The sequence below is a fragment of the Colius striatus genome, chromosome Z (assembly GCF_028858725.1).
Source record: "Colius striatus isolate bColStr4 chromosome Z, bColStr4.1.hap1, whole genome shotgun sequence".
Classification (NCBI taxonomy): domain Eukaryota; kingdom Metazoa; phylum Chordata; class Aves; order Coliiformes; family Coliidae; genus Colius; species Colius striatus.
In genome coordinates this window covers 77,145,199-77,172,887 of record NC_084790.1, presented here as the reverse complement: position 1 = coordinate 77,172,887, position 27,689 = coordinate 77,145,199, and the positions used below count along the sequence as shown (strand labels likewise).

At 45.7% G+C, this 27,689-nt stretch overlaps 1 protein-coding gene across 1 annotated transcript in view; it reads left to right on the top strand.

Moving 5' to 3' along the window:
• DNAI1 (dynein axonemal intermediate chain 1) overlaps positions 1 to 27,689 on the top strand; it is a 151,745-nt gene that overhangs the window by 102,465 nt on the left and 21,591 nt on the right. The window contains exons 17-19 of the mRNA XM_062018494.1: positions 4,114 to 4,262; positions 5,127 to 5,226; positions 19,716 to 19,901. Coding sequence (XP_061874478.1) covers positions 4,114 to 4,262; positions 5,127 to 5,226; positions 19,716 to 19,901 — 435 coding nt within the window. The remainder of the gene's footprint in view (positions 1 to 4,113; positions 4,263 to 5,126; positions 5,227 to 19,715; positions 19,902 to 27,689) is intronic.

Below are 27,689 nucleotides of genomic sequence, written 5' to 3'. Positions count from 1 at the left end.
TCCTGTGGCTTCACTGAGCAGGACTGAGCTGCTTGGCTTTATGTGCTGCACTTGACCTTGCCATAGACTCCTTAGATGCTGTGTGAGCCAGGGATCAAACAAAGGCTACTTTGCACATGAGCTGAATTTTGTATTCTTTATTAAATAAGTTGGAAAGCGAATATCAGGGAGACCTTTTTTTTTTTTTTCCCAGAGACCAAGCATGCCCACAAATAGCATGGTAACATGTTAATTCTTTAGCTGCAGAACAATCAGTGAATTTTTTAGAATTACTTAGTTAATAGTGCTTCTAAAGCCAAGAAATCATTATCTTAATTACACACAGACCCATTTATTGCCCTTTTATGTAGAGGACAAATCTTTCTGCATTAGTATCATTCTGTAATGCAAAACTCCCTCTTTGCATATTCTTATTTGGTCTTTAGGAATTGTTCAGCTTTGGTATAAAAAAGTATAATCTCTGAGATGCATATTGAAACATCATTGTGGCTTTGACCCTTTGGTTAGAATTACTTCTTAATAAACAAGGCTTCAACAGAAAAATTGTGTTAAGATTTGAACAGATTCATGAAAGAGAGAGTTTTGGGGTTTTTTTCAATTTTAGTATTTTGTTTGAGAGTGTACAAATTACTATAATAAAACTCAGTTCAAGACCATACAGAAGGAGCAGGTGATTTTAATTGTAAACCAAACTAATTTCACTCCTTCTCTCATACTGAACACCAGGACATGTATCTGTGTGGTCAGGACAGGATTTCTTGTGGTTATACAGATGAAAAAGCATGCTAGCTGTTGAGTCATTATCACATTAAGGTCTTCCTTAAATGATGGTGACAAACCTTCTTCTAGACAGGCTCTGGCTTCCAGTGACCCTTTAGTAATGGAGAGATCATTTGCCTCAGTGTCTAGTCTTGCTTCACCTTAAGCAAAGTTGTTTTCCTTGTCTGGATATTTTATGACTTGAGTTCTTTTCCTCATCTTCTCACCACCTTATCTTCGAGGCTTCTATTTGCTCTGTCTGGTTATCTTGTCACTTGACTGATTGCATTTGCCATCAATTAACACAGATTCTTTCTTTTAGACAAACAAGATTTCCTGTTGTTTCTCCCCATGCAGTCACACACCTCTGTTTCAATTCTTAAGCCTTTCTACAAATGCTACCATTTCTGTTACAGATGTCTATAAGAAGGCACTGGGCAAAAAACAAGGAGACCTTTTAGCGTTGTTGGTTACGGCTGTTCACAACAATATGGGGCACGTCAGTGGTTTCTGAAGACAAGCTAGTTGTCCTACTCTGCCTGAAAGTACCACTGTTGAGCAGTACTCTTCCTGTTGCTAGATACAAACTTCCTTTGAAAAAGAGTTTGGGGAGATTTCTATATTGCCTAGAGTCTCAATGTCAGTTAGTGAACCAAGAAAACCCTCTGCATTAGAAGGACACTAATAACCATCCATTCACCATGGACGTCGAGTTTTGTGTCAAGATAATGTATAGCATAAACTGTGCTATTAAGGAAGGTTATTCATAAGTTTTGTGTTCTCAGAGTTCTCTTTTTCTTTCAGTACTCCTCCCCTATTTTTTGTAGCCCTGTCACGAGTTGTTTTCATGCTGGTTTCCCATACTGCCATAGGTACATTCTTGCTTTCCTGTCCCATCATAAAAATACCATTTACCATTCACACCCATCTATCAGCATTTAAATAGGAGAAAAACACTCTCAGCAAATTGGAGCAGTGCTCTAGAAGATAAGACAGGTTTCACAAGTGCCTGCTCTCTGAATCTACTCATCCTCTTCAAAGCTATCTTGTCAGGAGTTAGGCATCACATTTTCCAGTGGTTTTGTTTTCATCCTGACATGTGTCTAATAACTGTAGGGTTTTAAAAGTGTATAGTAGGGGAAGACTTTGCCAGCAGTTCTGGTTAGCTGAGAGACTCTTTTATTTGTTAAAGTCATACTTCTTTCTGAGTTTTTTCTCAAGTTAGTGATATTTCTTCAAAGTGCATCTTGGGAAGAACATGGCTCTGTCTCACACATCAAAGCTGATACTGAAGGTTGGAGTGAACATTGTGTGAGGCTGACAGGCTGAAGAAGATGCATGGGCATTCATTTCTCCCAAGGGACACAATCAGGCATCTGCCCAAGAGAACTCTTTTTGCTACTCATTTCATAGGAAAACCACAGATCTCTTTCCTGTCAAGGCCTGAACCTCGTCTCTGGGTCAGCCTTACAGACTACAAGGAAAGTGGTATGGATCAGCACACATCAGAGCATGACAGGCCTCCCGTACCAGTGCCCACAGAGCTGTACTGATCAAAGGCTCAGCCCCAATAAGGCTTTAAAAACAGAGCACTGATCATTACAGTGCTGTTGGATGCAGATAGATATGATTAGGATCTCACTCTTCAAAGTCCTTAGATATTAAGGACCTTCAATCCACATACTTGGAAAGACAGACAGTAAAGCAGCTTCTCTTTTAATTACTCATCATGACCCGTTCTGCCTCTTCCTAGCAAAGTCACTTTCAAAACAAGCCAAGTACCAATTTTCCTGGTGGCTGAACATTAAGAATTATGAAGATAAATTATGAAACATGCCACTGAAGGAGATTTCAGTCTCATGATTATACACAGGGACAGTAACTCAGAGTATGCACCAAACTATTAGCAAGCTACAGACACTGACAGTGTATCTCAGTGGGACACAAACCACTTTCTTCTTTCCATTTCCTACCACAGCACACTTCCCAGGGGTGCAGGAGCTGCTGGTGTGTGAATAGTTTGGCACCCTCAGTCCAGTACTTGCACCAGTACACAAGGGCATCAAAAGAAAACAGCTCTGAGTGCCCAAACAACGAGTGTCATGTGTAATAATAGTTAAGCCTTGCGATTAGTTAGAGCTTTGATTTGAAAAAATTACGTCATGAAACACTTCAATGATCCTGCTGCTTGGGCAGATGATGTGTTGCTGAATTCCTTAGGGAGGCAGTAATGAAAGGTGCTGAGAGTCCTTGTAAGGACAGTATTGAGGCAGACCAACAGAAAACCCTGAAACCAACCCCAGCCTGCTGTGTGGATTCATTACAGCTTGTGTGTGAGAACACAACCAAGACAACATTGCTTGTGAGATGAGATCCTTGTGCTAACAAAGGAAGTCTGCATTTCCCTTGGAGGGGAGGATGTTTGGGAAGGGTAACCTCATTTTTCTGTGTACACAGAACTGACAGGATTTGGATCGAGACCCATATTCTGCTTATGCAGACAAGCAGATTGTAATTTCTCCTCCCGTTCAGGAGCTGACACAAAAAGTGACTTTTCCATGGCTTCCAGATGTTTTCCAGCTCTTGCAAACGTGCGATATTTTGCCATTCAGTAGCACCTGCAGCTGTGATGCTGCTGGCCTGACCTGTCATGGATGTGCAGGGTTCGGGCAGTTTACAGCCTTCTGTTGGCTGGGGTACAGGGAGGCCCATCTGCCTATTGGGAACATGCCTGAGTGGTGGCCAACCTCTTGTGGTTCTTACACTCCTCTGGACAGTCAGGAGTGGCACAGGAGAAAGAGCTGCAGATCTGTGTGATGGGACAGGCTCTCAGAACAGGCTGTCACAGGATTGTAGCAGGGAGGGAACTTTTGGCGTGTTCCCAAAATCCCTAGAACCAGACGGTCTGATAGGTCATTCTTGTACTGAGAGTACTGTTTTGGGAGGTTTTGTGACACTTCAAATGCACATAGTGCTATGTACTCTTGGGCAGCACAAAGAGCTATTTTCCTCTGTCTTTCCCAAGAGCCTTTTAGGGAGGAGCCTTGGGCTGACAGGAAGGTGATGGAGCTTATGCAGTGGAGAATGGGCTCTGGGAACTAGCTGTAGCTGTAAATATAACTTGAATTCCTACCTCTGAGTATTGCAGAGGGGAGCTCAGTGTTGCCTGCAAGTACTGTGAAACAGCATGTGCTAAGTTATTTAGTTCCTGTAGCACCTTTGGGTACCAGCCACCTCTTCCCAGCCAGCCCAGAAGAGCCTAGGAGACCATACGAGTATTCAAAGTCATCTTTCTGCAGGAATTTGAGCTTCAGAAGAAGGTCTAACTCTGATTACTAATTATTTCCATTGCAGTGTTCAAAATGCTATTCAAGCCAGTTTCTGGATGTGTTTGAAGCCCATCACATGGCCGTGGACTCAGTCAGCTGGAATCCCTATCACTTGAAAGTCTTCATTTCCTGCAGTTCTGACTGGACAGTCAAGATTTGGGATCACACCATCAAGTAGGTCCTGCTGGGTCCTGGCATGGATAGAGAGGTTCAGGCTGACATGGCAAATGCATAGGTCAACTCTGCTCATACTTCAGTCTCAGTATTGCTCTTAGGTGTTGATATTGCTAGTTGCTCTCTTACCTCTGCTTTTGGGGCTGATGACTCAGATTTGTACTTCCTTGGTATGAGGTGTAAGGTTTAGCATCAGCTGCCCCAGGAACTTTCTAATCTGCAGCTCAGCCCAGAACCTGCGCTTTGGACTTGGCTTTCTTCAGGCAGCACCTAATGTGTCAGGGTTATTCTCCGAAGCAAAGCTACAGAGAAATGTCAGGGGTTGGCTTATGGTGTCAGGGGCCAGACACCTCCAAAGAGCCAGAAAGGAAAAAAAATTGGAACCTTTAAAAATACGTAATCAAATTCAGGGTTAGTGGTTGAGGAATGTCTGGTTTCAATCAGGAAATTGATTTTGTTGTAAATCAGTCAGAGTCAAATATTTCCTGTTGCCAATGCTGCTCTAATACTCAATGTTGTTGTCAGAAGTCCAGAGAGGGAAAATCACTTTTTCCTCTAAGAATATTAACCAGAGAGACTCCATCTTGCTGTGTGCATTGGGAGAAGCTTTCAAAATGCTTTCAGAAAGAAAAATGCTATCTGCAGCAAGACCAGTCCTGACCCATTTGGGTTAATGCCTGGCTTTTCTTTGCCTTTAACTCAGACTCTGGATGGCATCTGATATAGAGAAATGCTCCATCTCCCACTTCCACAGCTGGCCTTGAACAACACAGGCTGCAGCATCAAAGTGTTTATAACTCAATGTTACTCTTCCAGAGCAGCATATGGTTAAACGAGTTTTTTTCCCTGTGACTTTTTCTACAGGACTCCGATGTTTGTTTATGACCTGAATTCTGCTGTAGGGGATGTTGCATGGTCCCCCTATTCCTCCACAGTCTTTGCTGCAGTCACCATTGATGGCAAGGTGAGAGGCTTGGAGCAACATAGCTCTAATCTGAGCTGAAACAAAGTCAAGGGAGATTAGGGTTGAGTGCGGGGATGGGTCAGTCCAATCCTGGCCAGGCACGTCAGGGAGCTGCAGATCCCCCATCAGCAGGAATCCAGCACAGTGTCGGGCTGAGTTGGCTGCAGCTTACTTGAGCTGCATGCCTCAGGATGGCAGGGTGATTTTGGTAGCTCAATGCCCTAGAGCTATTAATTCTTTTTTTGCTTGATCTGATTACAGAAGTCATAAAACAACAGAGATGTGGAAACTTGAGCAGCATTTTTTATTCCTTGTCCTCCTAAGGTTTACCACACCCCCACAAGCCACAAGGCTAGAAATCTCTCAGGTGGACTCTATGCAAACATGTTAAATCACAAATCAAAGGGGTTTTATCAGATGCTGAGGATCAGCTTTACATCTCACAGCAGCCCTGACAAATCCATCAGAAGTACAAGTGAGCCCTCTCCTCTAAGCACAGTTGCTTCTTGGGGGCCAAACCTCCCTGCAGTCCTTGTTTGCTCCTCTTACTCCAGGGGTGTAGGAACTCAAAGAGGAAAGCAGGGTTCAGGGAACAGGTTACATCTTCCTATGCTTTCCTGCCCTTGGCATGTGGATTGCTGGGTCTGAAGTGCTCGCTCCTTCCCAGTGCAACTCCAGCTGCGTAACGGTAGGTGTTGCAAATGCATACAAGTCCCTGCTTGCTCTTGTGTTGGCCTCATTAGTGCAGGTGTGTAGCTTGCACACACTGGGATTAAAAACACTTAAATCCCTCTGTGTGAAATCAGCTGATTAACCAGTGAATCCCTAGGGGTGGAGAGATGATGCTCCAGATCAGAGTACCCCTAGCATAAGCTGACATCGTGACAGTGGTTCTGAACCTCCACGGTATAGAGAAGCAATACAATAAAGTGGTTATATACTTATATTGGTATTAAAAAATCAATTACAGTAATCTGCCCAGGGTCAGCCAATATAACTTTGCTCCAATTAAATAAAATCAACATTTTCCTGCTGTGTGAGGCTGTCTCCAAGAGTAATGATTTGTCAATGAAGTACTTAGACCAGTCCTAATACTGAGATGATAACAGTTATATTTTTGCCCCTAGACATCCATCCTAGTAGCTCAGATGGTTAATTTGGGCCTGGCAAGTAGCCAGGCCACGCAACTATCCATCAAGACAGGCTTCGTACTTTAAGACCACATTGCTCTGTCACCATGGGCTGTATGTTTTGCTGGTATAAATTGGAAAGTCTGTGCAGTTTGGCCAAATTACTCTAGCAAAAAGATGGCCCTTATATATCTCTATCATTGAATTGATGCCTTGGCAACTTTATTGCAGTTTAACCTTTATGTTATAGCAGAGAATTCGTTTCACTGATACACTGGCTCAGTCTGTGAATTTGTCTCTCCCAAGCTGAGCAATAGAAATCTCTTCACTGGGGCACCTGGCCTCTCTTAGAAAGCTCAGGTGCCACAGCCTACAGAAGGCACTGTTGATGCTTTTCCCTTGCAGGAATGATCAGGATTGGCCCCTTTGTTCACGGATTTGTCAGTCTACATCCTCCCATATACCAAACGAAGGACCTACATAAATGAAAGGAATGCATTCAGTGTTACACATTCTCTAACTTGTTTTCCACAAGTGAAGATGTGTGCACCCTCAGACCTGGCAAAGGTCCTGCTGACTGACATTCACAGCTTTGACTGAGTGCTGGGATGAGCAGTGCAGAGAACTGCGTCCTAGTGCCTAACTGTGGGGAACAGGATGGAGATGTCTGGAGGCAGTGATATATCCTGGGCAATGTGACAAGACAGAGGGTAAATACAGAGTGTACTTGGACCTCGTGTTCATGTGGTCAAGCGTCTGTGGTGATAGCTCACCTCCAGAGAGGCTTTGTTCTGCTCACTTGGGCCAGATTCTTTGTCACTGCTTTGCCTCCTGCACAGAAGCTTGTGCAATGGGGTTTGCCCCATCTCTAGCTTGTCCTAGCCACTGCTGCAGTGACTCTAGTTGTGTTGTTGCAGAGTCACATTAGCTGCAGCATTTGTGGGTCTGGAGTTCATAAGAGGCTATGGACAAGACAATAGACTGTCTAAGTTGGCAACACTGCACTTAGGGTATCTCACCTTGGTTACCTATCTTGGATTTAGTTCAGTAGTCCTAATTAGATCCTAATCTAGTAGGATCTAATTCTGCTTCACGTCTTTCATCCCAGATCCTGAGAAGACTGGCCATTAGCCATGAACCAATAGAAATCCTGGGCCTCTGTGTTAGCCATTGGCCATGATTGTTGCAGCAGGGTGTGTCAGAGACACAGTTTAGTTTCTCTTTTGAACAGAAACTTCTAGATCTGCAGTAGAAGTGGAATAAATAGTTGTTTACAGCCTTTTTGTTCCTGGACATATTCCACTTTGTAGCGGAGCACACTTCCTGGAAATAACTCAGTGCCTCAGAAAAAGGGTAGTCTCCATTAATGCTGGGAAATAGAATACGTTAATAGGATATTAACAGGGGATTCTGTGATTCTGTGACACAGAAAACTAACGGACGTGCAGACAGAAAATAAAACATTAAAGGCCTCCTGTTCATAAACAGCCTCTAGCTTTGCATCTGCACATAATTATGCCTGCATAATGGTTGCCTGGGGCGATTTTAAAATCAGCCCCTTATTACAGTTTTAAAGGGATACCTGGCATGTTTTGAATAATACATTTCCTTATTGAAGCTCATGCTATGTGTCAAAATGTGCACAGTAAGCCCTCGTAACTCCTAAGACTGATTTGAAATTGAGGCATCTTAAAATTAAAAAATCTTTCAATCCCCGTGCATCCAGGAGGTGGAGATTTAAGAAGAGTTTAAGTATCAGGGGCATATGTGTATTGGCAGCTGGGCATCTGCTTCCAACAGCAGCACCTCCTCATAAATAACCTGAATGTGTGTGTTCTGCTTCTGGTGCAGTGGACACTAACTACTGGTATTGCTCTTAGTCATGTTCTGAGTAATTTCCTTAGTCTCTTGCTCTGCCTGATGGCCATTTTATTTCAGAACGAGCATAAATGATTCGCAATGAAAACTGAAATGAAATAAAATAAAATGATCACTGAGACGTGCACATCTTGCCAACACTGCCTGGAAGAAGACTTCCAATTCCATAACTAAGTGCCTAAATAAGTGGCGTGATTTTAAAAGGACTGGACAGACAGCTGCTTTTATGGAAGCTGGATTCTGCTGGATGCGCTCAGAGTGGTTGCTATAGAGCATTCAGCTTTGGTTTCAATCAGTGTGCTAAGTCCACTGCAGTTTTGCTCTGTGATTGTATTTCAGATGACACTTAGATCCCTTGAAAACTCTACACTGGTTCCTCAACTAGACAAGTGGAGAGATTTGTTATTTCTGAACGTGTCACCTGCATCTCAGTTGGCTGACAGCAGCTCTGTGGTCCCTCCCATCTCCTATAGTGACCTGGGTGCAGATACTGGTGTGATTAGCACCAAAATAAAATGAGGAGAGAACACCTGGTTTGGTTTAGCTTGCAAATGGTAAAAGCCTGGAATGAAGAAAAAGGCTAGCTGGGTTGAGAGACCTGCTTTAATAACAAAACAGTGGAGGTGGATTTGGATACCTGGGCCCTTATGCAAAGATTGCAGGAGATCTGGGATGTTGGACAGCTTCCTGTAAAGAGAGAAGACAGAGAAATGGAGACGACTAGAATTCAGTCCATGCAGCATTCAGCAGGATTTGCCTTTAGGAGTTTGTTTTAAGCCGTTGTCAAATTTAAGACTAAAGCAGGGAAAACAAAAAGGAAAAAAGGAAACATGTGAAAGTGGGAAACATACCTGAAATTTCCTATTGGACTTGTTTTACTTTCTTACCTTAACTCAGGACAGAGTTTTGGCAGGTGGTGCTGCAATGTGTGTTGGGGCTGTGCCATAAACCTCCACTTCTTCCTCACTCCAGGCATTGTGCTGGATTAACACATGAATTGTAACCCCTGTTGAAGAAGCCAAAGACATCCGTGTCACAAATGTCTCCAGATGGCTGGAGGCCACAGTTGCCCCATGCAATGTTGGGAATGGTGTGGTCAGGCTGGGCTTATTCAGCCTGGAGAAGGAACTCAGCAGCAGCCTGCCAGTGCCTACAAGGAGGTCACTGAGAAGTTACAGCCAAGCTCTTCACAGCAGTGCATCAAGGGACAATGGGACACAACAGATGAAATTAGTTGAAAGAAGAGGTTTGGACTGGGTATAAGGAAAAATGTTCACTGTGTAGGCAGTGGAGTAGTGAAACAGCTTGCCCAGAGAGGTTGTCTCGTCTCTGTACATGGAGTTTTTTAATGTAGAGCCCTTAGCAACCATGTCTGATCTCAGAACTGGTCCTGCTTTGGGCAGGAGATTGGAGCAAAGACTTCTAGGGGTGACTTCCACCCTGAACTACCTTCTAACCCAGTGACACTACGAAATGTCCTTGTGTGGGGACGATCTCAGGGATTTTGCAACAGGCTTAGGAGCAAGCACTAAGTACAAGCTCATTTGCTTTCATGTTTTTGTAGTCTGTGTCCTTCATGACTAATGCAGCAAGAGCAAGGTGATGTTATAGCCATCTTTAGTAAATATTGACAGTCTCAAGATAAATGCCATCCAAGTGTACAGTCTGCAGAGAAAGCTGCTCAGACACATGCTCCAGGGCTTTTCCCCATTATTGAAGCTGTTAACCTTTCAAGATGTGAAATACTTGAAACCAACCAAACCTTCAGGAAATTAGCTGGTGCTTTGCGCTGCTCAGGAAGTCAGCATGTCCTTTCCTGCTTATATAAACATATTTTACTGAGCAACTGTTTTGTATGAAAAGTCTGGAGGACTAGATTCCTGTTGTGTCTCACTAACAGGATAAGATGCTGGAGAAATGCTTGTTTTATCTGGCAGCAAAAGCCAATCTATGTCTTTAGGAGCATGGACAAATTTGCAGATAAGAGACTTGCTAAACCTTTCAAGTTTGCAAATATTTCACTGGACATTTTAGACCTAATCACTCCTTTCCTTATAGGGTATGAATCAGGGGTGCCAGCAGACCTCTCAGCATCAGTCGATGCTTTTGCCCAGGGTAGTCAGAACTGTGAACCCCTCATGGCTACAAATGTCTCTGCTGTGCATGAGTCTTTCCTCCAGCCTTTCTGCAGTAGCCCATGGGTTTGTCCATGCCTTGTGGGGCCACCACTAGATCTGCAGGGCTGGAGTGAGGCATCTCTGGCTCTCTGAACCATAGCTGGGGCAAGTGCTGAAGTGTGAGAACACTAAATGAGTGCACGTCCTTTGCCAGGACCTTTGAGTAGGCTGAAGCAGTCAGGGTCTTTCTTAAAATGCCTTTAAAATTGCATTTGCAGGGTAAGTGGTAGTTTTCCGGTAAAACCGTTCATTTTCTTCTGCCACAAAACCCAAAAGTCTCTTATTCCCTGCTGAATCTTTGAGATTGATGTGGACTGCTGGGCAGACTTATGTCTGCTTTAAAACAAGGGCTGATGGCATGTCAAAGCTCAATGAGGTAAATGGGCAGAGTCCCTGGAATTAATGCTGCCTCTTCTACTTCATGCCAGTCAGACTGTCCTCCCTTCTCCTCCCCCAGCCACCACATTCTCTGTGCACTGGTATTTCTCTCCCTTGGAGCTCACTGTAGAGAATAAAGCTGGCCTGGAAGACTTCGGTTTGCCTTGCAGGGTCTGAGCCCTTACCTCTATCTTGCTGCAGCTCCTATCTCATCACAGAGTGTTCTGGTGGGCACCAAGCCTCAAGAAGTGCATCAGGCACCTTAGGACACTACTGCTTGCTCATGTCCTTTAGCTACTGCATCACAGGTGAGATGTCTTTGTCAGCACAGTAGTTGGTTTCAGTGCAAAGTCAAACTGATAAATGTGAACCCCTCTATCAGGGGCTTTGCAGGAATTTTCTTGCACAGGTGCTCACAGGCCAGTTTTTCATTACTAGAGCTTTTACTCATTCAGACATAAAATACAGCATTTTCATGAAACCCACTTGATGAGATTAACTAGTTCATTCAGCCACACAGGAACTGAGTCTGACTTTTTCTACTTGTATTAATATATGTGAGTGAAAAAATGACTTGGGAAGCATCTAAAGAGATTGCATTGATTCATCTGTTGCACTTTGCATAAAAACCTCCTGGGGACACAGAAGCCATCAGGAGTATCAATGAGAGTTTACAAAACTACTCCTAGGTGCTTCGCCGCTATTCATTATCCGCCACTGCCATGAGTGGCCACTCGCTTGGGTTTCAGTTTGGAAGTGGGCACCGTTGACATTAGGGTCATGGAAAGCCGCCTCTGGCTGTCTGCCCCATCCTGCTGTGCAGAGACAGCAGTTTCCCAGCCTTCATATTTATGGCTTGGCATTTTATAATGACCTGAAGTCTGTGCTGATTCATTTTAAATGCCAGTCTCCAAACCATGATGGTTCGATACTTGCCTTATGAACAGCTTTGCTGCCCTGCCACAGGGCTTGAGGAGGCAGAGAGCAGCTATTGCTTCTGTCACGCTTGATGCTGCCCTTGCTTTTGCCACTGACTGGCTTTACCTGTGCTCCACACCTCCAGCGCTGACTCTCCTTCACAAGACACAGTCAGGACCTTGCCAAGATGTGAAGTGGTGGAGCTCGGTCCTCATCTGTGAGGACGTACTTTCAGCCTGACATAGGGGCTGGGCTGCCTGTGACAGCAGAGGGAGGGCTGGGGGACTGGCACAGATGAGGTGTATTCACATAACACAGCCTTGGAGATTTGTCCAAGGATACACAAAGGACTGGTTGAAACAGTCTCTCTGTTCTTCATCAGGTATTTGTGATGGGATGGGAGAGTAGGGAAGCGTCAGAGAACTGGAGGAAAGATTCTTTGCCCAGTATTCAGAAGTGTGACAGTGCAGGAGAGATTAGGCAGCCAAAATATGCTATGGGTAAAGATCCTGGGACAAATCATGGAATGATGGTAGATGAAGGAATAACCAGTCCAGTAAGAGTTTAGTAAGGCCATATCACATACATCTGATCTAATCCTGTTCTTAGAGAGTAACAGACCTGGTAGAGGAAGGAGATGTAATACATGCTTATAGGCTTACTTTGGGAATCCTGTTGACAAAAGCTCATGAGCAAACTACAAGGCAAGTGAGAAGGTGAATGTGGTACAATGGAAGTCACTCTCAGCAGAGTGTGCCAGCTAGGAATGATTTGGGGATGAGGGCTGGCACTGAAACCCAGCAGTAATTGTCTTGTCAGGAACTAAGTGGATGTCTTAGAAGTGCTTTGGTGCCAGAACTGAAACTGTAAATGGGCTTGACAACCTCAGCAGCCATTTGCAATCAATGAGATGAAATTCAATAAAGACATTGAAGTACAGAAGTACAATATGAAATGAACACTAACTAAAGAAGCAGCAGGACTGAAAGGAAGGCTGGGTCTGGGGACTGCCTGCGCTGCTGTGCTCTCACCAGCACGGCACTGCTGAGTCAGACCTGGGAGGTGCAGGGAAGAGTCATCCCGTGGACACAACTGGGGCTCAGCCTGGGCTTTGGACGCTGGTCTGCTGTTGCAGAAGGAATCGCAGTGCAGTAGAGGTAGCAGCTGCTGTCATCAGCCTAGCTGTTGCATGAGTTCAGCACGGATTAGTTTCTCTGTTTGACTTTCACCTTTCAGAAGTGATGTGGAAAGTAACATTAATTTTAGTACAAAAAGAAAGAGCAGAAGAAAGCTTTGTGATTCATTCGAAAGCATGCTATTAATGTTAAATAGACAAAAAGAGTCATGGGCAACATAAGAGAGTCATGTTAGACCAAACTGAAGTGTAACCAGCTCTGGGGGGTAGGATATATCAGCTATTTAACACCAGATAACAACATTCAAGAGTGTGCCAGACAGAGACGTCAAGGAGGTGATCCTGATCACTGAGACGCTTAGAGCAGAGCCAAGCTGGCAGAAATGGTGACTGGCAAGGAATTTAGCTAGGATAAACAATCATTTTCTTGTAAAACAATGTAACAGGGTTTCCAGAAGAGGTCAAATGGTCCTCGCCCTGTTGGAATGAATACCAGCTCTTTTACGTGCTGAGGCTTTGTGTTCTTACTGACTTGTGAGAGTTGCGTCAAATCAGCTGAGACTGATGCTGTTTTCCTACCATGTCAGATTGGGAGTGACCTAGTTCTGACAGTCCTACAGTTCCTACAGCAGCTCCTACAGTGAAGCCAGGTGACACAGACATTCTCTTCCCTGCTGTGTCATGCACCCTGGAGCAGTGGGCTGGGGGATGTGCTTAGCTCTCTCCCCCACCCTAGGACATGCATCTGGTACTCGGCTGGTGGCAAAGCTCACCTGGCTCAGCCCAAAAAGCAGCTTGCACTTGTGCTTGTTCATCCTCCTGAGCTCAAACCTATTTCTGAACACACCTCTTAACAGAGCTGGGGTCTGTCCTTTCACCAGTAGCATGCAAGTGCTGTGAAAGCCTGTGAATTTTAGGGTCTGTCTGGTGCTGGTGTTGGGGAGGCAATGAATGTTTTTTGCATCAGATCTCATTTCCTCTTGCCAAACCTCTAACTGTCCTGGACATCAGAGGAACCAAGAACTATCTTAAAACCCTTATTTGTAACTTGAAATTTGTAACTTGAAAATGTCCTCCCAGAGAAAATTAACAGTGTTGGAGGCTGTTCTGTCTGCACTGGACGCATAGAAATCATGCAAAGGCAGGTCTCCACCGCATAGCAGCTTGACTTGGATGGAAACTCGGGCTGTCCTGACAGCTCAGTGCCTATAAGGTGCTCCAGCAGCTGTCTTGGTGCTAGACAGGCTGGGGGTGGCCTGCCCACTTGTTAAATATATTACCTGAGAGTTTGAAACAATCATCTGTAGAGTTTGCAAATGAATGAGCTATCATGATTCAGTCAAGAAAATGAGGTAAATCCATCACAAGGACAGTGAAAGCCAAGCAGTGAAAGAGATGTCAACTGGTAAAGGGCAGCATGATTTTAAATTATCCCTCACCTTTTGCTCTTGCACTGATTTTATTCTTTGTTGCCAAGTTACCAGGTACATCTGCCTTCTTACACACATATATTTCCCCACAGCCTTGGTTCTGGTTGCTGTCAGGTTGTTTTGAACATGCCAGCATTGTCCAGGCCACTGCTGGGGAATGAAAGCTTGTAAGGACAACAAAGGCTGCAGCCACTGCAGATCCAGCATGTGTTCAAGGCATGCCGTAGAGTCAGGGTAGGTACAAGTAGCTCTTCAGCTCCCTTCTTCACAGAAGTCAAACGTTTGTTCTGCTGGCAGAGGGGCTGGTTGTTTTGGGATGTTGCTGTTTGGAAGGTTCAACTCTTCCCCCGGGTCTGCTGGCATTTCCCTCCCTGGACTTGCCAGGCTACTGTGCTGTAGGGCATGAGTTGACAACAGAGTATATGGACAGAAGGATCCAAGTCAACTCAGAGCTGCTGAGCAGATGAGAACCTGGGCTGACTTTCGCGCTCTAAGTGCAGTTTGCAGAGTGGGTGGGGAGAAGTTAGATGTTCGAAACTCTGGATGTGTTTTGATGCTGAAGCTACAGAAACAACCTTGGACGAGCACTGTGCAATGCTTACAGAGCAGCCGTGTGGAGCCTCAGTGGGGAACCACTGGATTTGGGGAGGTGGAATTCATTTGTGTGATTCATAGACAAAGGAGATGTTGATCTGAATGTGACTGATGTGGCTTTCTTCTCTGGCTGTTTGAGAGTCAGACGCCAAAGCAGCTTATTTATGTCAAATATTTTCAGGAACTGTAACACAGCAGAGTTAGATCCATTATTGCCTGTACATCAAGCCTGGAGACTCAGTTGTTACATCAAAGGTAATTTTAAAATGTTCTTACTGAATAGAATGCATCAGATAGAGATTGCAGGATTCACCTGATCCTGTCCCAGAGATAACCAGGCATCTGCTTAAATTCAGTGCACCTTTTCAGTGGCTGCTGACTTACCAGAGTTACTGTCTTTCCATCAAGAACTTTGCTTGGAGCAGCTGCCTGGCATGTCTACCATCCTGTCCAATAGGTTGAGAACCTAGGTTTCTTTTGATGGTTGTTGGTGCCAGCTTTTAAATCCCCACGCTGTAAGGAACTGCTGAGCTCAACAGCTCGGTTTTCACTTGGACAGTGGTATGTGTTCTCCTGCACTTCCTTGGGGTGGGCACACAGCTTTACGGGGACCTTCAATAAAATAGCTGTTGAAGTCATTAGTTACTGCTGCGTGCTTTATTCTCCCTGGAGATCTGCAGCTAAGCTGGGGGAAGTGGAAGAGAGCACTTGCACTTTCCTGTTTAAGACATTTTCAGATTTCTTTTGCCCCTCTCTCTGTGCCTCTCCACAAATTTCTTCTTCTTGGAGTCTTAATTTATATTCCTCTGAGGAAGTAGCCAAGTATTCTTTCTAAGGACTCTGTAACAAAAGAACTCAATGACCTTTCCAATTATCTGAATGCTAATTAGCAGAAAGAATGAAAGTGTCTGCTGCCATCTGAAAGAAGCAGAGCTGCAGACACTGTTGGTCCCTGATTGCTTTGACAAGTTCTGCAGAAGGTATCTGATAAAAGTGAGTTTATTGTCAGGAGGCTCCAGCTCCCTCTCTGGGGATATGCACCCCAGTGGAAACACTTTTTGAGAGCTGCAAATCAGAAGTTTGAAACCTTCCCTCAGTAGTTGCTAAACTGTTCCTGAATAAGTGTGAAGTGGCCCTGGATCTCGGCATCTGCAGGAAGGGAAATGCTGAGACCAGCCTAGGCAGCATGATAGGAAGTGACATGCAGAGCTGGCAGGAAAGAGGAGGCTGTTGACAGGGGAACTCACACTGATTTGTAAGCTCTGACAAGGATACTACTTTGACATGCTTTTTTGCTCCTACACAGTTCTCAATACCATTAGAACTCCAGCTGTTGCCCAGAACAGGGCACTGCACTGGTGTGTTGCTGTATGCTGTCTTTCCATCAAAGTCACACTTTGTGCTTTAGGGACTCCTGAGCACGTTACTGTGTGTTTCATTGAACTATGAAGTGTCACATTCTGACAGGCATCACTGCCTTGCTGTGTTAGCACAGTTAGCAACCTGGGTGATGCTGTGGTAGCAAGCAAGGCACTAGGACCAAATGGGTGGAAAAAGACCTACTCTGTGAGCTGTAGAGTCCAGGACAATGTGGCATGTTGTATTGTCAGTGTGTCAGTATGCTTGTCCACTACATGTGGAAAGTTATACAGATATCAGCCCTCATCAAAAGTGTTCATTTCATCAGCTGCCTGACAGTGTCTGTGTGGCAGCTCTCATAAAAGTGCTGTTGGATGAGTACCTGCCCTGAGAAGGGTGCTCTATGGAAGCAACCACTCTCCACAGAGAAGGTTCGGATATGACTCTGGCTCTGGTCATCTCAGCTCCCCACAAGTCTGATACTCAAACATATGGGGTTGAATGGCACTTCTGTGGGTCATGATTGCACTTTTCTAGTCTCTTGCAAAACTTGAGAGGCCACCTTTGAGTGTGAACAGTGATCTGTAGGGATAGAGGACACCAAAGCAGTGGGATGGAGAGCAGCTATGTGCTGTTGGTGAGCCTCTTGGGTGATAAATCCACCTGGATTCTAGTCCATAATCTTTAATCCCAGGACCTGAGGCAGCAGAGTAGCTCATGGAACACGGAACCTGCAGAGAGAGCTGCAGGTTTTGTCTCCCATTTTTGGGGCAGAAAGCCCTGCTCCAAGGCTCAGGCAGATCTGCAGATGGTGCTGGTCAGATGCAGCTATGCTGCTTTACAGCACTGTTAAGCTGCCTTAAGTGTTGTGGGAAGCTCTGTGCCTCTTTTAGGTTACTCCCAAAGCTCCAATAACAGTGTTGGCCTGACCCCATTTCCCTTTCTCCTCTAAATCAAAGCCTCTAAAGTCCTTCCTAACGCCAGTGGCCCACCCCTCCATCTGGAGCCTCTGACAGCTGATATGAGGCTGATGTTTCCAGCTGAAGAACTGAAATAGTTTGTTCTTTTCCATGATTCTCTTGGCAAAGGAAAACAAGCCCGTTTGTTTAGAAGCTCATAAAAGAGGAGCTTTATAGTAGGAACGTTCATAAACTTGTTTGCTTTTGACCTTCTCCACATTGCTAATGGTTTTGAGTTCTTGTCCCAGGCATTGTGCTTGTCTGGGCTGTCAGTGACATTTTTGAAAAACAACCTCACCCAGAGTAATTTGCATTGCTTAGCATTCCAACACTGAGCCTCCAGACATGGCATCTTTTCCTACTGCAGCGCTGGGTAGCACATGCAGGTGTGATACATTTGACAGCCTTGTGGAACAACAGTGCAGACTTGGCTGCTGAAAAGAAACCTGGCCAACAACTCCACGTTGCTTTTTGGTTTTATATTAGTTGATGCTACGCCAGCAGTGGGCATCTCCCAGGCTCTTAGGTTACTAAGCTTGTGCCATTGGGGCGGGGGGTGGAGGGGTTGAAGTGTGTGAACCATACCCTTAAATTAAAATATTGTATGAAGGTAAGCAAGTTTCAGTGAGTGTGGGTCGGGGGGGCTGATATGCTTGAAGGAGAACTTGCTCCTTCTCAGAGGTAGTAAGACAGCAGGCATTAAAGCACAAGCCAGGACAGACACCTTTATTTATATCTAGAGGTAGGAAATTGGGATTACCTTGGCTGGACTGTGGGATCTCAAGTGTCAAGTCTCGGTTCTATGCTTCTGATGACTAGGAAAAGACTCTCCAAAATACAGATCCTCCTCTATGGCTGACACTTTGGATTCCTTTCATGGATTCTACTGTCGTGGATTTCTTCAAAATATGTCTGAGTACCCCATCTGGTTTTCAAGCTCTTCCCCATCTGGAAAAGCCTTTTTTTACTTCAGGTTTGAAGGTGTCTTCCTCATCTTATTTTCTGCATCTGTAAAACCTTCACATGGTTCTCTTCCTCAGACCAAGAACATCACGAATTGCTAAATGTTGAGTCCTATAAAGACACAGCAGCTGATGAGACTGCCTGGGACATGTGCTTGCACATTGCTGAGCTCTTTGCTGTACATGGGTTCAGACAAAATACACTAACTCATTGATGCGTGTGATAGGAAAGTACATGTACTGATTTGATGTAAAAGCTTCCACACTCTTTGGAATAAGCTTTTATAGGGTAACACTGTCTGGTTTCAGATAATTCCTAGATTGAAATTGTGAGCATGGTACAATGTTCAAGTAATATGTCTCATCTCTCTCCTAAGTGCTGGTAAACAAGACACAGCTGGCAGGAGATGTACAAGTAGTTCAGCCCTAATTTCCCCCATATTCCCACTGTACTTCTTAGCATAAAATATTCCCTTCCTTAGTTTTTCTGAAGACAGAAAAAAAAAAAAAAGAAACATAAGGCTGGAAGTCTCCACAGTTGATTCAAGGTGGGAGTCCAGCATGCTAGAGACTGTTCGCTTCCACACTGGGGAAAAGAGGGACGTCATGTTTTATCAGCCTTTGCAGGCTGTAACAATGACAGGAGCTAATTGAAATTATTGGAAGATAATGTTAACACATTCTCTCAGGTAACTACTGCTGTTCCCTCTGGAGTCACAGTGAGACATGTTATTGTGCAGGAGGTGATGTGGCAGATCCGTGTCACTGCTGTATGAGTGCCATAGGTCTGAGGTCCATGTCAGTGGGAACATGGCCTGAGTGAGGCCACAGGCCTGTCTCATTACCCCTCCCATTTGTCCAGCCTTTACCTGGCCCTTCCCTCGATGCCATGGGAGAAGGACGTGCATGCAGGCGTAGCATCCAAAGCAGCTGGACTGGAGGGGGCTGCCAGCACCAGGCTGTCTTGTGCTGTGTGTTTACCTGTGCTTCCCTGGCTTTACAGCAGGTTACACCCTTAATCACGCTGTCTGTGTTCCTGTCACTTCCCTTTTAATTACTGGTTTGAGGTTTTAATGTTATTATTAAGCTGGAAGTGTTGGAAAGCTCTGCAATACCGGGTAATAAGTATCTCTGACAGCATTCCCCGCTTTGTGCATCTGTCTGTGTTAGGCTCTGATTTAACACCTGGTACCCTCATTGCATACAGCACTGTGAAGGGAGATGTAAGACCTGTGGGGTGGGCAGTGCTGGCCCTGAGCCTTTTCCAGTCAAGATCAGCTGGACCCTTGCCAAGGGTCTTGGAAGGAGCTTGCACCCACTGCAGGGAATGAGTTCTCACTCCATGAGTCCTTGTGAGAGAGAGACAGACCCTCAAAAGCAGCAGGCAGCTTCTGCACACTGACTACTTAAAAGAGGACAGAAGCCCTGACTGCAGACGGTAATTGTGTGTTGAGGCTGTCTTTCCATGGGACCATTTCTCTCTGATATACCCAGCCATCGTTCTTCTGCTGCTGAGATATGTGCTTGCCTGATTAATCCCTTTTGTGTTCTTTGCCTTTTTTTCCCCAGGCTCATGTGTTTGATCTGAGCATCAATAAGTATGAAGCTCTCTGCACCCAGCTAGTGGTGGCCAAGAAGAAAAATAAAACAACCCATATCCAGTTTAATCCTGTCTACCCTATTGTCATCGTTGGAGATGAACGAGGCCACGTTATCTCCTTGAAGCTCTCTCCCAATCTGCGCAGGATACCCAAGGTAAGGACAAGCAGCATTCCCCTAATGGAGGTACCAAACCACAGCATGTCTCTTCATGCCTTATCACTGTTCAAACTCATTCTGTGCAATGATGTAACAAAGCTGCTTTCTCTAACAAGGTCCTTAAGACTACCTCAAGCCTTTTGGGTTGGATGTCTGGAGTGCTGGATCCCTGCCTCTATTCCTGTGTGTGTAAGAAGGCTCAGTTCACTCCTGGGCAGGGTGGGCTTTGGTGGGAAGGGCATTTACTATTTGTGGGCACTTTGTCCCTATGGTACAGACAAGCCCAGAAGCTCTGCAAAGGTTAAGTTTTTTTCCCAAATCTCTCATCTTTTCTGAGCTTTGAGTTTTATTTGAAAAAAAAACTCTTTGAAAACAAGCAAAGGAGGTCCCAGCACCTTCCTGAGGCCTCCTATAGACCCCTCCTGGGGTCTCTTGACAACCGTGTCATCTCTCCTGTGAATGAGCAAGCACCGTCTTTAATTTGTGAGGAGATGTGGGATGCTTGTCTCAAGCAGGATGCTTTTCTCAAGCAAGGAATATATGTGTGTCTCTGCGTTGGTGAAGACTCTTTTCCCACTCAGCCATGAGAGCCAGTCGTGATGGATGATAACCTCTCCCACATGAATCCTTTACTAGTCTTTCTTTCTGGCTTTCATCCAGTTAGGAGCTGAATGACTGTAAATGTAGTGTCCTCTCTGAGCGCATGTATTCTGTTTTCTCTTGTTTGGTGAAGCTTTTTCAGTTTAGGGCTTTTTAGAATAGATCCCAGGAAGCACTCTCTCAAGATGATCAACTTTTATTTATATACTCCCAAAGGTTTCATATACTCTGCTGACCCACTGTATTGGGCAGGATCTTTGGTCAGGAACTCATCACACTGGTGTAATTCCAGAGTGTTCTGAGTGACTTTTTAAAAATTTCTCCAGCTAGGCACCACTGGAAATGTGAATGGAAATGTGAGAGGACACAGAAAACACAGTAGCGTGACAGTCTGTTTGGAGCTGGGCATGGGAGCTGTGGAGGACAATGTCTCCTGTGCTTCATTGCACCATATGTGCCACAGGCCCTGGTTGCACAGCAGTGAAAATGGATCACACATACATAAAAGGAACTCATCTCTTTCACACCTCAGCTGGGGCTGTGCAGAACCCAGCAATACTGTACTGTGGGTCAGAATGAATTTGAACGTCTCCTTCCACTGCTGGTGGCCAGCAGCAGCCCTCCATACAGGTATGAATGTTGCCATCTCCCTTTGCCAACTTTCTTCAGAGGCAGATTGCATGTTGTTGACAAAGCAGTTTCAACTGTGAGTTCAGGAGTGTCTCAATCACTTATTGCTGACCTTAAACCAAAAGGTACACCATATCCCAGGCAACATATAAATGGGATGGAAATGGACTTTGCTGCTCTGATGTTATTAAGCTATCTGTCTTCTGCTTCCTTGGTTAGGTTTGAAAAAGTAGTAAACACTGAACTAAGCATTTCCTGCACGTGCAGAGAAGAGGGAGGGATGGTCAGGCATGGCTGGTGATGTGTGTAAGTCCTCTGGCTACAGCAAGCTCTTTTCTGAAAGAGATTATTTAAAATAGATAGCATGCAGTGTGGTGGCAAAGGGATGGATTTGGCTCAGCCAGCTCTGCAGCCTTCCTGTGCCACCAGTGGACTAATTAGGTGGGTCAGTGAGCCAATCTTTCATGGCTGATGTAGCATCTGCTGCACCCAGTGATGGTGTCTGAGACACTGTCATGAGGAAATTTAGCTGCTGCAAGAGCATGCTTTACAGAGGCAGGTCAAGCCCTGAGAGAACACTTAAGTGCCATCCACTGCATCCTCCTGTCCACTTCCTTCCTGTGCCAGCACAGCCTTCATGTCCTTAGTTAGCAGTAAGCCTCCAGCTGTGTTTGCAAGAGGATCATCTCACTGAGGGGAGTCAGATGTACTTCCAGAGTACTGGTCCTAGCTCCTCCTAAGATCAAGTCACTGTGTTCTTTAAACTTTTGCCTTGTGCAGCCAGCTTTCCTGTGTAAAATGACATCTGGGAGTCCCCAGAGTCAAGTTACAGTGACAAAATATCTGTAGATTTTCATAAGTAGAGAGGGTCTGAAACTATGCAGAGGAGCCCTGGCGTCCCAGCTGCCTCCTTACAGACAGAGAAACCTACCTGTGCCTGGCTTGGTACCTGGGAACAGTCTATTCTCTCTGGCACTTGATCCCTATAGAGCTCAGTGGGGAAACCTGTGCAACATCCAGAAGGGCAAACCATGGTCAGTGCTTCTGGAGGTTGAGGCCTTTACACCAACCCCAGCATCTGCAGCTCAGCTGCATGGCCATGTTTCCATCAACGACTTTGGAGATGGGAATGTGCCTTTTCCTGAGATCTGGCAGAACTTGGGGACAGGAGCTTGTCCAGGTCCCACTGCTTCTCAGTTTCACACCAGTGAATCCTCTTCACCAACTTCCCCCACAACTGGGACAGCTGCTTTTAACAGCTGCTTTTGTGAGTGCCCTGATGACGAAGGATACGGAGAAGGCAGAGCTATTTGAATGCTTTGTTTGCTTCAATCTCTACTGCTAAGGCTGACTCTCAGGTGTCCCAGTACCTGGAGGATGGAGAGAAAGTCTGGAAAAAGGAGGAACTTCTCTTGATAGAGGAGGATTGGGTTAGGGAGCTGCTAGGCAAGCTGGACACCCACAAATCCATGGGCACTGATGGGATGCACCTACAAGTGCTGAGGATGTTGACGTTATTGCTAAGCAACTTTTCATCATTTTGGTACAATTGTGGAGGACTGGTGAGGTGCCTGAGGACGGGAGGAAGGCCAATATCACTTCAGTCTTCAAAAGGGGAAAGAAGGAGGACCTGAAAAACTCCAGGCCTGTCAGCTTCACCTCCGTTCCATGGAACAGCTTATCTTGGATGTCATTGCACATGAAGGAAAAGAAGGTTACTCAGGAGGTCAACATCAATTCACCAAGGAGAAATCCTGCTTCACCAACTTGATAGCCTTATGTGATGGCGTGACTTGATGGGTAGATGAGCGGAGAGCAGTGAGGTTCAACAAGGGCAAGTACAGAGTCCTGGTACAGAGTCCTGCATCTGGAAGGAACAACCCCATGCACCAGGACAGGCTGGGGATTGACCTGCCGGAGAGCAGCTCTGCAGAGACCGACCTGGGAGTGCTGGTTAATAATAAACTAACCATGAGCCAGCAATGTGCCCTCGTGGCCAAGAAGGCCAATGGCATCCTGGGACGCATCAAGAAGAGTGTGGCCAGCAGGTCAAGGGAGGTTCTTCTCCCACTCTCCTCTGCCCTTGTGAGGCCTCATCTGGAGTCCTGTGTCTAGTTCTGGGCTCCTCAGCTCAAGAGGGACAGGGAAGTGCTGGAGAGAGGCCAGCGCAGGGCCACCAAGATGATCAGGGGATTGGAACATCTTTCATATGAGGAAAGGCTGCAGGAACTGGGGCTGTTTAGTCTGGAGAAAAGGAGACTGAGGGAGGACCGCATCAACACTGATAAATACCTAAAGGGTGCATGTCAACAGGACGGGGCCTGTCTTTTTTTCTGCAGTGCCCAGTGGTAGGACAAGGAGTAACAGGCAAAATCTGGAACACAAGAAGATCCACTTGAACATGAGGAGAAACTTCTTTACTGCTCAGGTGAGGGAGCCCTGGCACAGGCTTCCCAGACAGAGTGTGGAGTTTCCTTCTCTGGAGGTTCCCAAACCCACCTGGGTGTGTTCCTGTGCACCCTGATCGAGATGAATCTGCTTTAGCAGATTGGTTGGACTGGATGATCTCTGGAGGTCTCTTCCAAGCCCTACCATTCTGTGAATGTGACATGTGTGACTAGCAAATTAATCATTTTTTTTAAAAGAGTTTTTATCATCCACGTGTCCTTCCAAACCCCATTTCTTCCTGAAAATACACACAGTGCACTCTGCCCCATGTTCTGTGGTTTCCTAGAATGTCGCTGGGCTTTGAAGATAGGGCTCTCCAAGAGAGCCAGACCTAACTTCATTCTAGTGAGATTTCAGCTGTTCTGAATATATTCTGGTTTGCCTGTTATTTAAATCCAGTGTAGCAGATAAGTGGAACTAGGGAATGTAAGTACTCCTGGGTTTTTGTCAGACCTTGGTTCATTCTTCTCTTCATGTCCTTGAGCAAGTAGGGGAGGTTCAAGAGCTCTTTAAATAATTCACAGGGTTGATCTGCAGCTTAATTAATTCATGTTTGTAAAACACTTCAGGATCTTTAAGAAGTGTTATTTAATACTCTGAGTTTTGCTGTCAATGGTGCTAGCTCAGCCTCAATTATGAACACTTCGCAGAAAAATATGCCAGGGAAGGAAGTTCTCAAGAGCACTCAGGTGGCATTTTCAGGAGTGATGTTCACCAAGACACACTGTAAAAGCTTTTAAAAAATGCCCAAAACTCCCTGTGAGTTTTGGCCTCCTAAATCATTTAGTGGCACGTGGCAAAAGGTGCATTTGTTGTTGAGAAGCAGCTGGGGACAGGGGCTCTGCCTCTTATTGTATCAGTCACTTGTGTCAAGGGCACATCTAGGTGCACAGAAGGTACAGAGGTCCCTGTGCTCATGCCAAGCACATCGAGTGTCCTTGTGTCTTTGCCCTGGTGATTTGGGTCCTGGAGCCCTCCCTAGCCCCACAGGATGAAGCTTCTGGGACAGAGCAGAAAGATCCCCTTGCCTCAAGGCAGTGAGCTGTATTTATTTCCATGAGGTGTGATCCTGGCAGAAGTTTTTGAGTCCTCTAAGAGTTCTGGACTCCTCTGGCAACATGCTACTCAGTTGCTAAGTGCCAGCCCCAAGACCCTGGGGAGCATAGAGGTTGGTGGGGCAAAGACAGGTGAAGCCAAAACCTGTTTGAAGAGCAAACGTGAGGCAGACAGCAGAGCTTGCTGAACACCCACCTCCGTAAGCACCCAGGCCTGCTTGGGCAGGAAGCTCATGCCAACAGGTCCTGTGCTGTGAGTTGCAGATAGTGGCCTGGTGAAACTAGTTCGAGTCCTTCTGTTCAGAGTTCAGAGGGGGCAGAAACTCTTGCAGCATTTTAAGATGCAACGCTAGGAACAAGTGGCTCTCTACTGTCGTCCAAGCTACTTTTGGACTCCGAGCGCTCCTTAAATATTGCAGCGGTTGTCAGGCAGGAATTGCTGAACTGATAAAGTATCGTTTCTAATTTGTAACGACCTTGGTGGTTGAGTTTACCCAAGGGAAGCATTGCTGCAAGAAATATCAGTTTGGGGCAGAGCTGTTTAATTAGTAAGCCTTCCGGGTTTCATTCGAGGGTTGGAAGAAATTAAAGCATTTTGTCATCACAGTCAGAAGAATGTAGCTGCTCATGGACTTTGGTTTGTTTTTTAAAACCTACTAAAATAACCTAGCACATCCCTGACAGTACCAAAAGTAAGCAGGAGAGAGTCAAAAAAAGTGTGAAGAGTGTTTAGAAATGTCAGGAGACCACAGCGGAGTGGGAGGAGAAAAGAATGCAGGTCAAAGAAAGGTTACAATGCAGCATTTTCTGAGGCTAAGGCAAATTTCTTGGCCAGTACCCAGGCAAGCAGCCAGGGAGGCAGCCAGCTTCTTGGCCTGATGCTTGTCTTGGATATTTACCTTGGATTATCTCGGATGATTGTCTCAGTCTCTGTTACTACTACTGGTTTCTTCACATGCAAGTCACCTCTTTCTGTGTCCCTTGGGGACATTCAAGCTACTTTCCAAGCAGTAAATCCTATCTGATAGGCACGGTTGGAGTGGGAAGGGGAACATGGCTGCTCACCTATCCCAGGACCTGGCATCAGAGCTGCTGGTGGGTGAAGAGCTGCAGGCATACAACCATGAGACCAGCACTGGCTTCCTGTGAGCAGCTTGTGGTGTGGGGACAAGTGAAGGGCATGGGGTGACTCTGAGCCCTCCTATCCACGTGTGCATGCTGGGCAGCTGCTCCACTCTCTCTGTGCCTTATCACACCAGCTAGTGTCACCTTTGGATTCCCTGTGCCCCTCTTTTTAGGGCTGATGTTTTTGCCCTTGGCCATATCTAGCCCAAGGCTGCTCAGCCAAGGAAGGGACATTGAGTTTTGCTGCCTGAAGCACTTTGGTTCCTTGACCACAGCTGATGACAGGGAGGGATCAGCTGGGATTTGAGGGACTGTGATGGACAGTGGGAAGATGTTGGGGTTTTCAACAGAAAGGGGAAGGGAATTTGGTGAAGATTGGTGGAAGTGAACAAAGTTTATGGTAAACAGTGGATGAGTGAATAAACTCTCTTTTTCAGCCTATCCCCATTCCCCTCTGAGCCTTTTGCTGTATTTGGGGGCTTGAAGTTGCCTCCTTCTACTCCCCAGCAACACACAGTGTTTCCTCAGCAAGAGACTCTAGTTTTCTTTGTATATCCAGCCTCAGTGGGACGCAGCTCGGGTCCAGTGCTGATACAAAGCCAGGACAGTGTGAATGGACAGGGGGATGCTTGATCCTGAACCTTACTGCTTTGTAGCCTTGTGTTGCTGTGACCTGAAATGATGTGGAGGAACTTGAAGGAATTAAGGATCAGGAGGTGGTTTCTGTTCTTAGTGTTTTAGTGTACCTATGTGAGATTTTTCAGTAGCTTTGAGGAACGAACTGACTGGCAGGGGAAGATGAGCCCAAACTCCTTCCTTCTGTTCCAGGAGATACAGTCCATCTACAGGGAGTGTATTTACAGAAGAAAGCTATAGTTTAGGTAAATTCTCTGAAGTTACATCACTCCTGGGCTGGTGACTGGTTTAGCACTGAGGGAAGTACATTTTGCCCCCAAACTTTCAACAGCTTTCATGTGGTATCATTCTATCTGAGAGAAAAGCACTTGCCTCTCCTCTCCAAATGTCTTGAGACTTGCTTTTCAAGTGCAGTACTTCCAGGTCCCTCTGTTTTCATGCAAATGCTTCTGCCTTGTTGAGATTCCTGCAGTGACTTTTGTGCTGTTTGAGCAGCACCCAGGTTCGCTGTGTCTTTTCCGGGCTGTCTAATTGCACAGTGACCCACTCAAAAGCGCAGAAGCAGTGCTGGAGGAACTTGGCATCTGGTGGTGCTGTGCCTTGCCTACATCGGGGCTGCCTCCCCCAGATACAGCTTGACCCCCTGATGAGGAAGCACACACAAATAAACTTGGGTCTCATAAAACCTTACCTGCAGCTCAATAGTTTTACTTCCTCTGAGGTTTGCAAATGCTTTTTTATTTCCTTTCAATCCCTTCCCTGTTATTTCAGCTAGATGCAGATAGCTGTCTTTGTCGTGTTATAAAGGATGAGCTGAACACTCTGGAGTGGATCCAGGGACTCAAGAAACCCCATTTCTCTCTCATTACAGCTGTCTATGCTTCTGTAAGCCACATAAGGACTTGTACACTGGTGGTGACTCCTTGGTATGGGAAGGAAACCCGTTGCTGGAGGCCTTCAAGAAGAGTAGGATAGAGACCCATCTGTAGGGATGGGTCACTCTAAGCCTGCCCTGGAGTAGAAAGGGCTGGAGGTGGTTGCCCTGCAGTCTCTGCTGTCAGGACAGTCTCTTCCAGCTGAAATGATTCTATGATTCTATTCTATGATGTGCTGGCCCTAGCACAGGCTGGGGCCAGCAGGAGGCCAGACCATTTGTGTGCAGCTTCCCGGGGTGTGAACAGCATTGCCTGTGACCGGTGGCCATTTTGGTATACAGATGTATGACTCACAACTGTAAAACAACATCTACCCAAGGGAATACTAACTGTGCTGGAAATCCATTAGCAGGAAG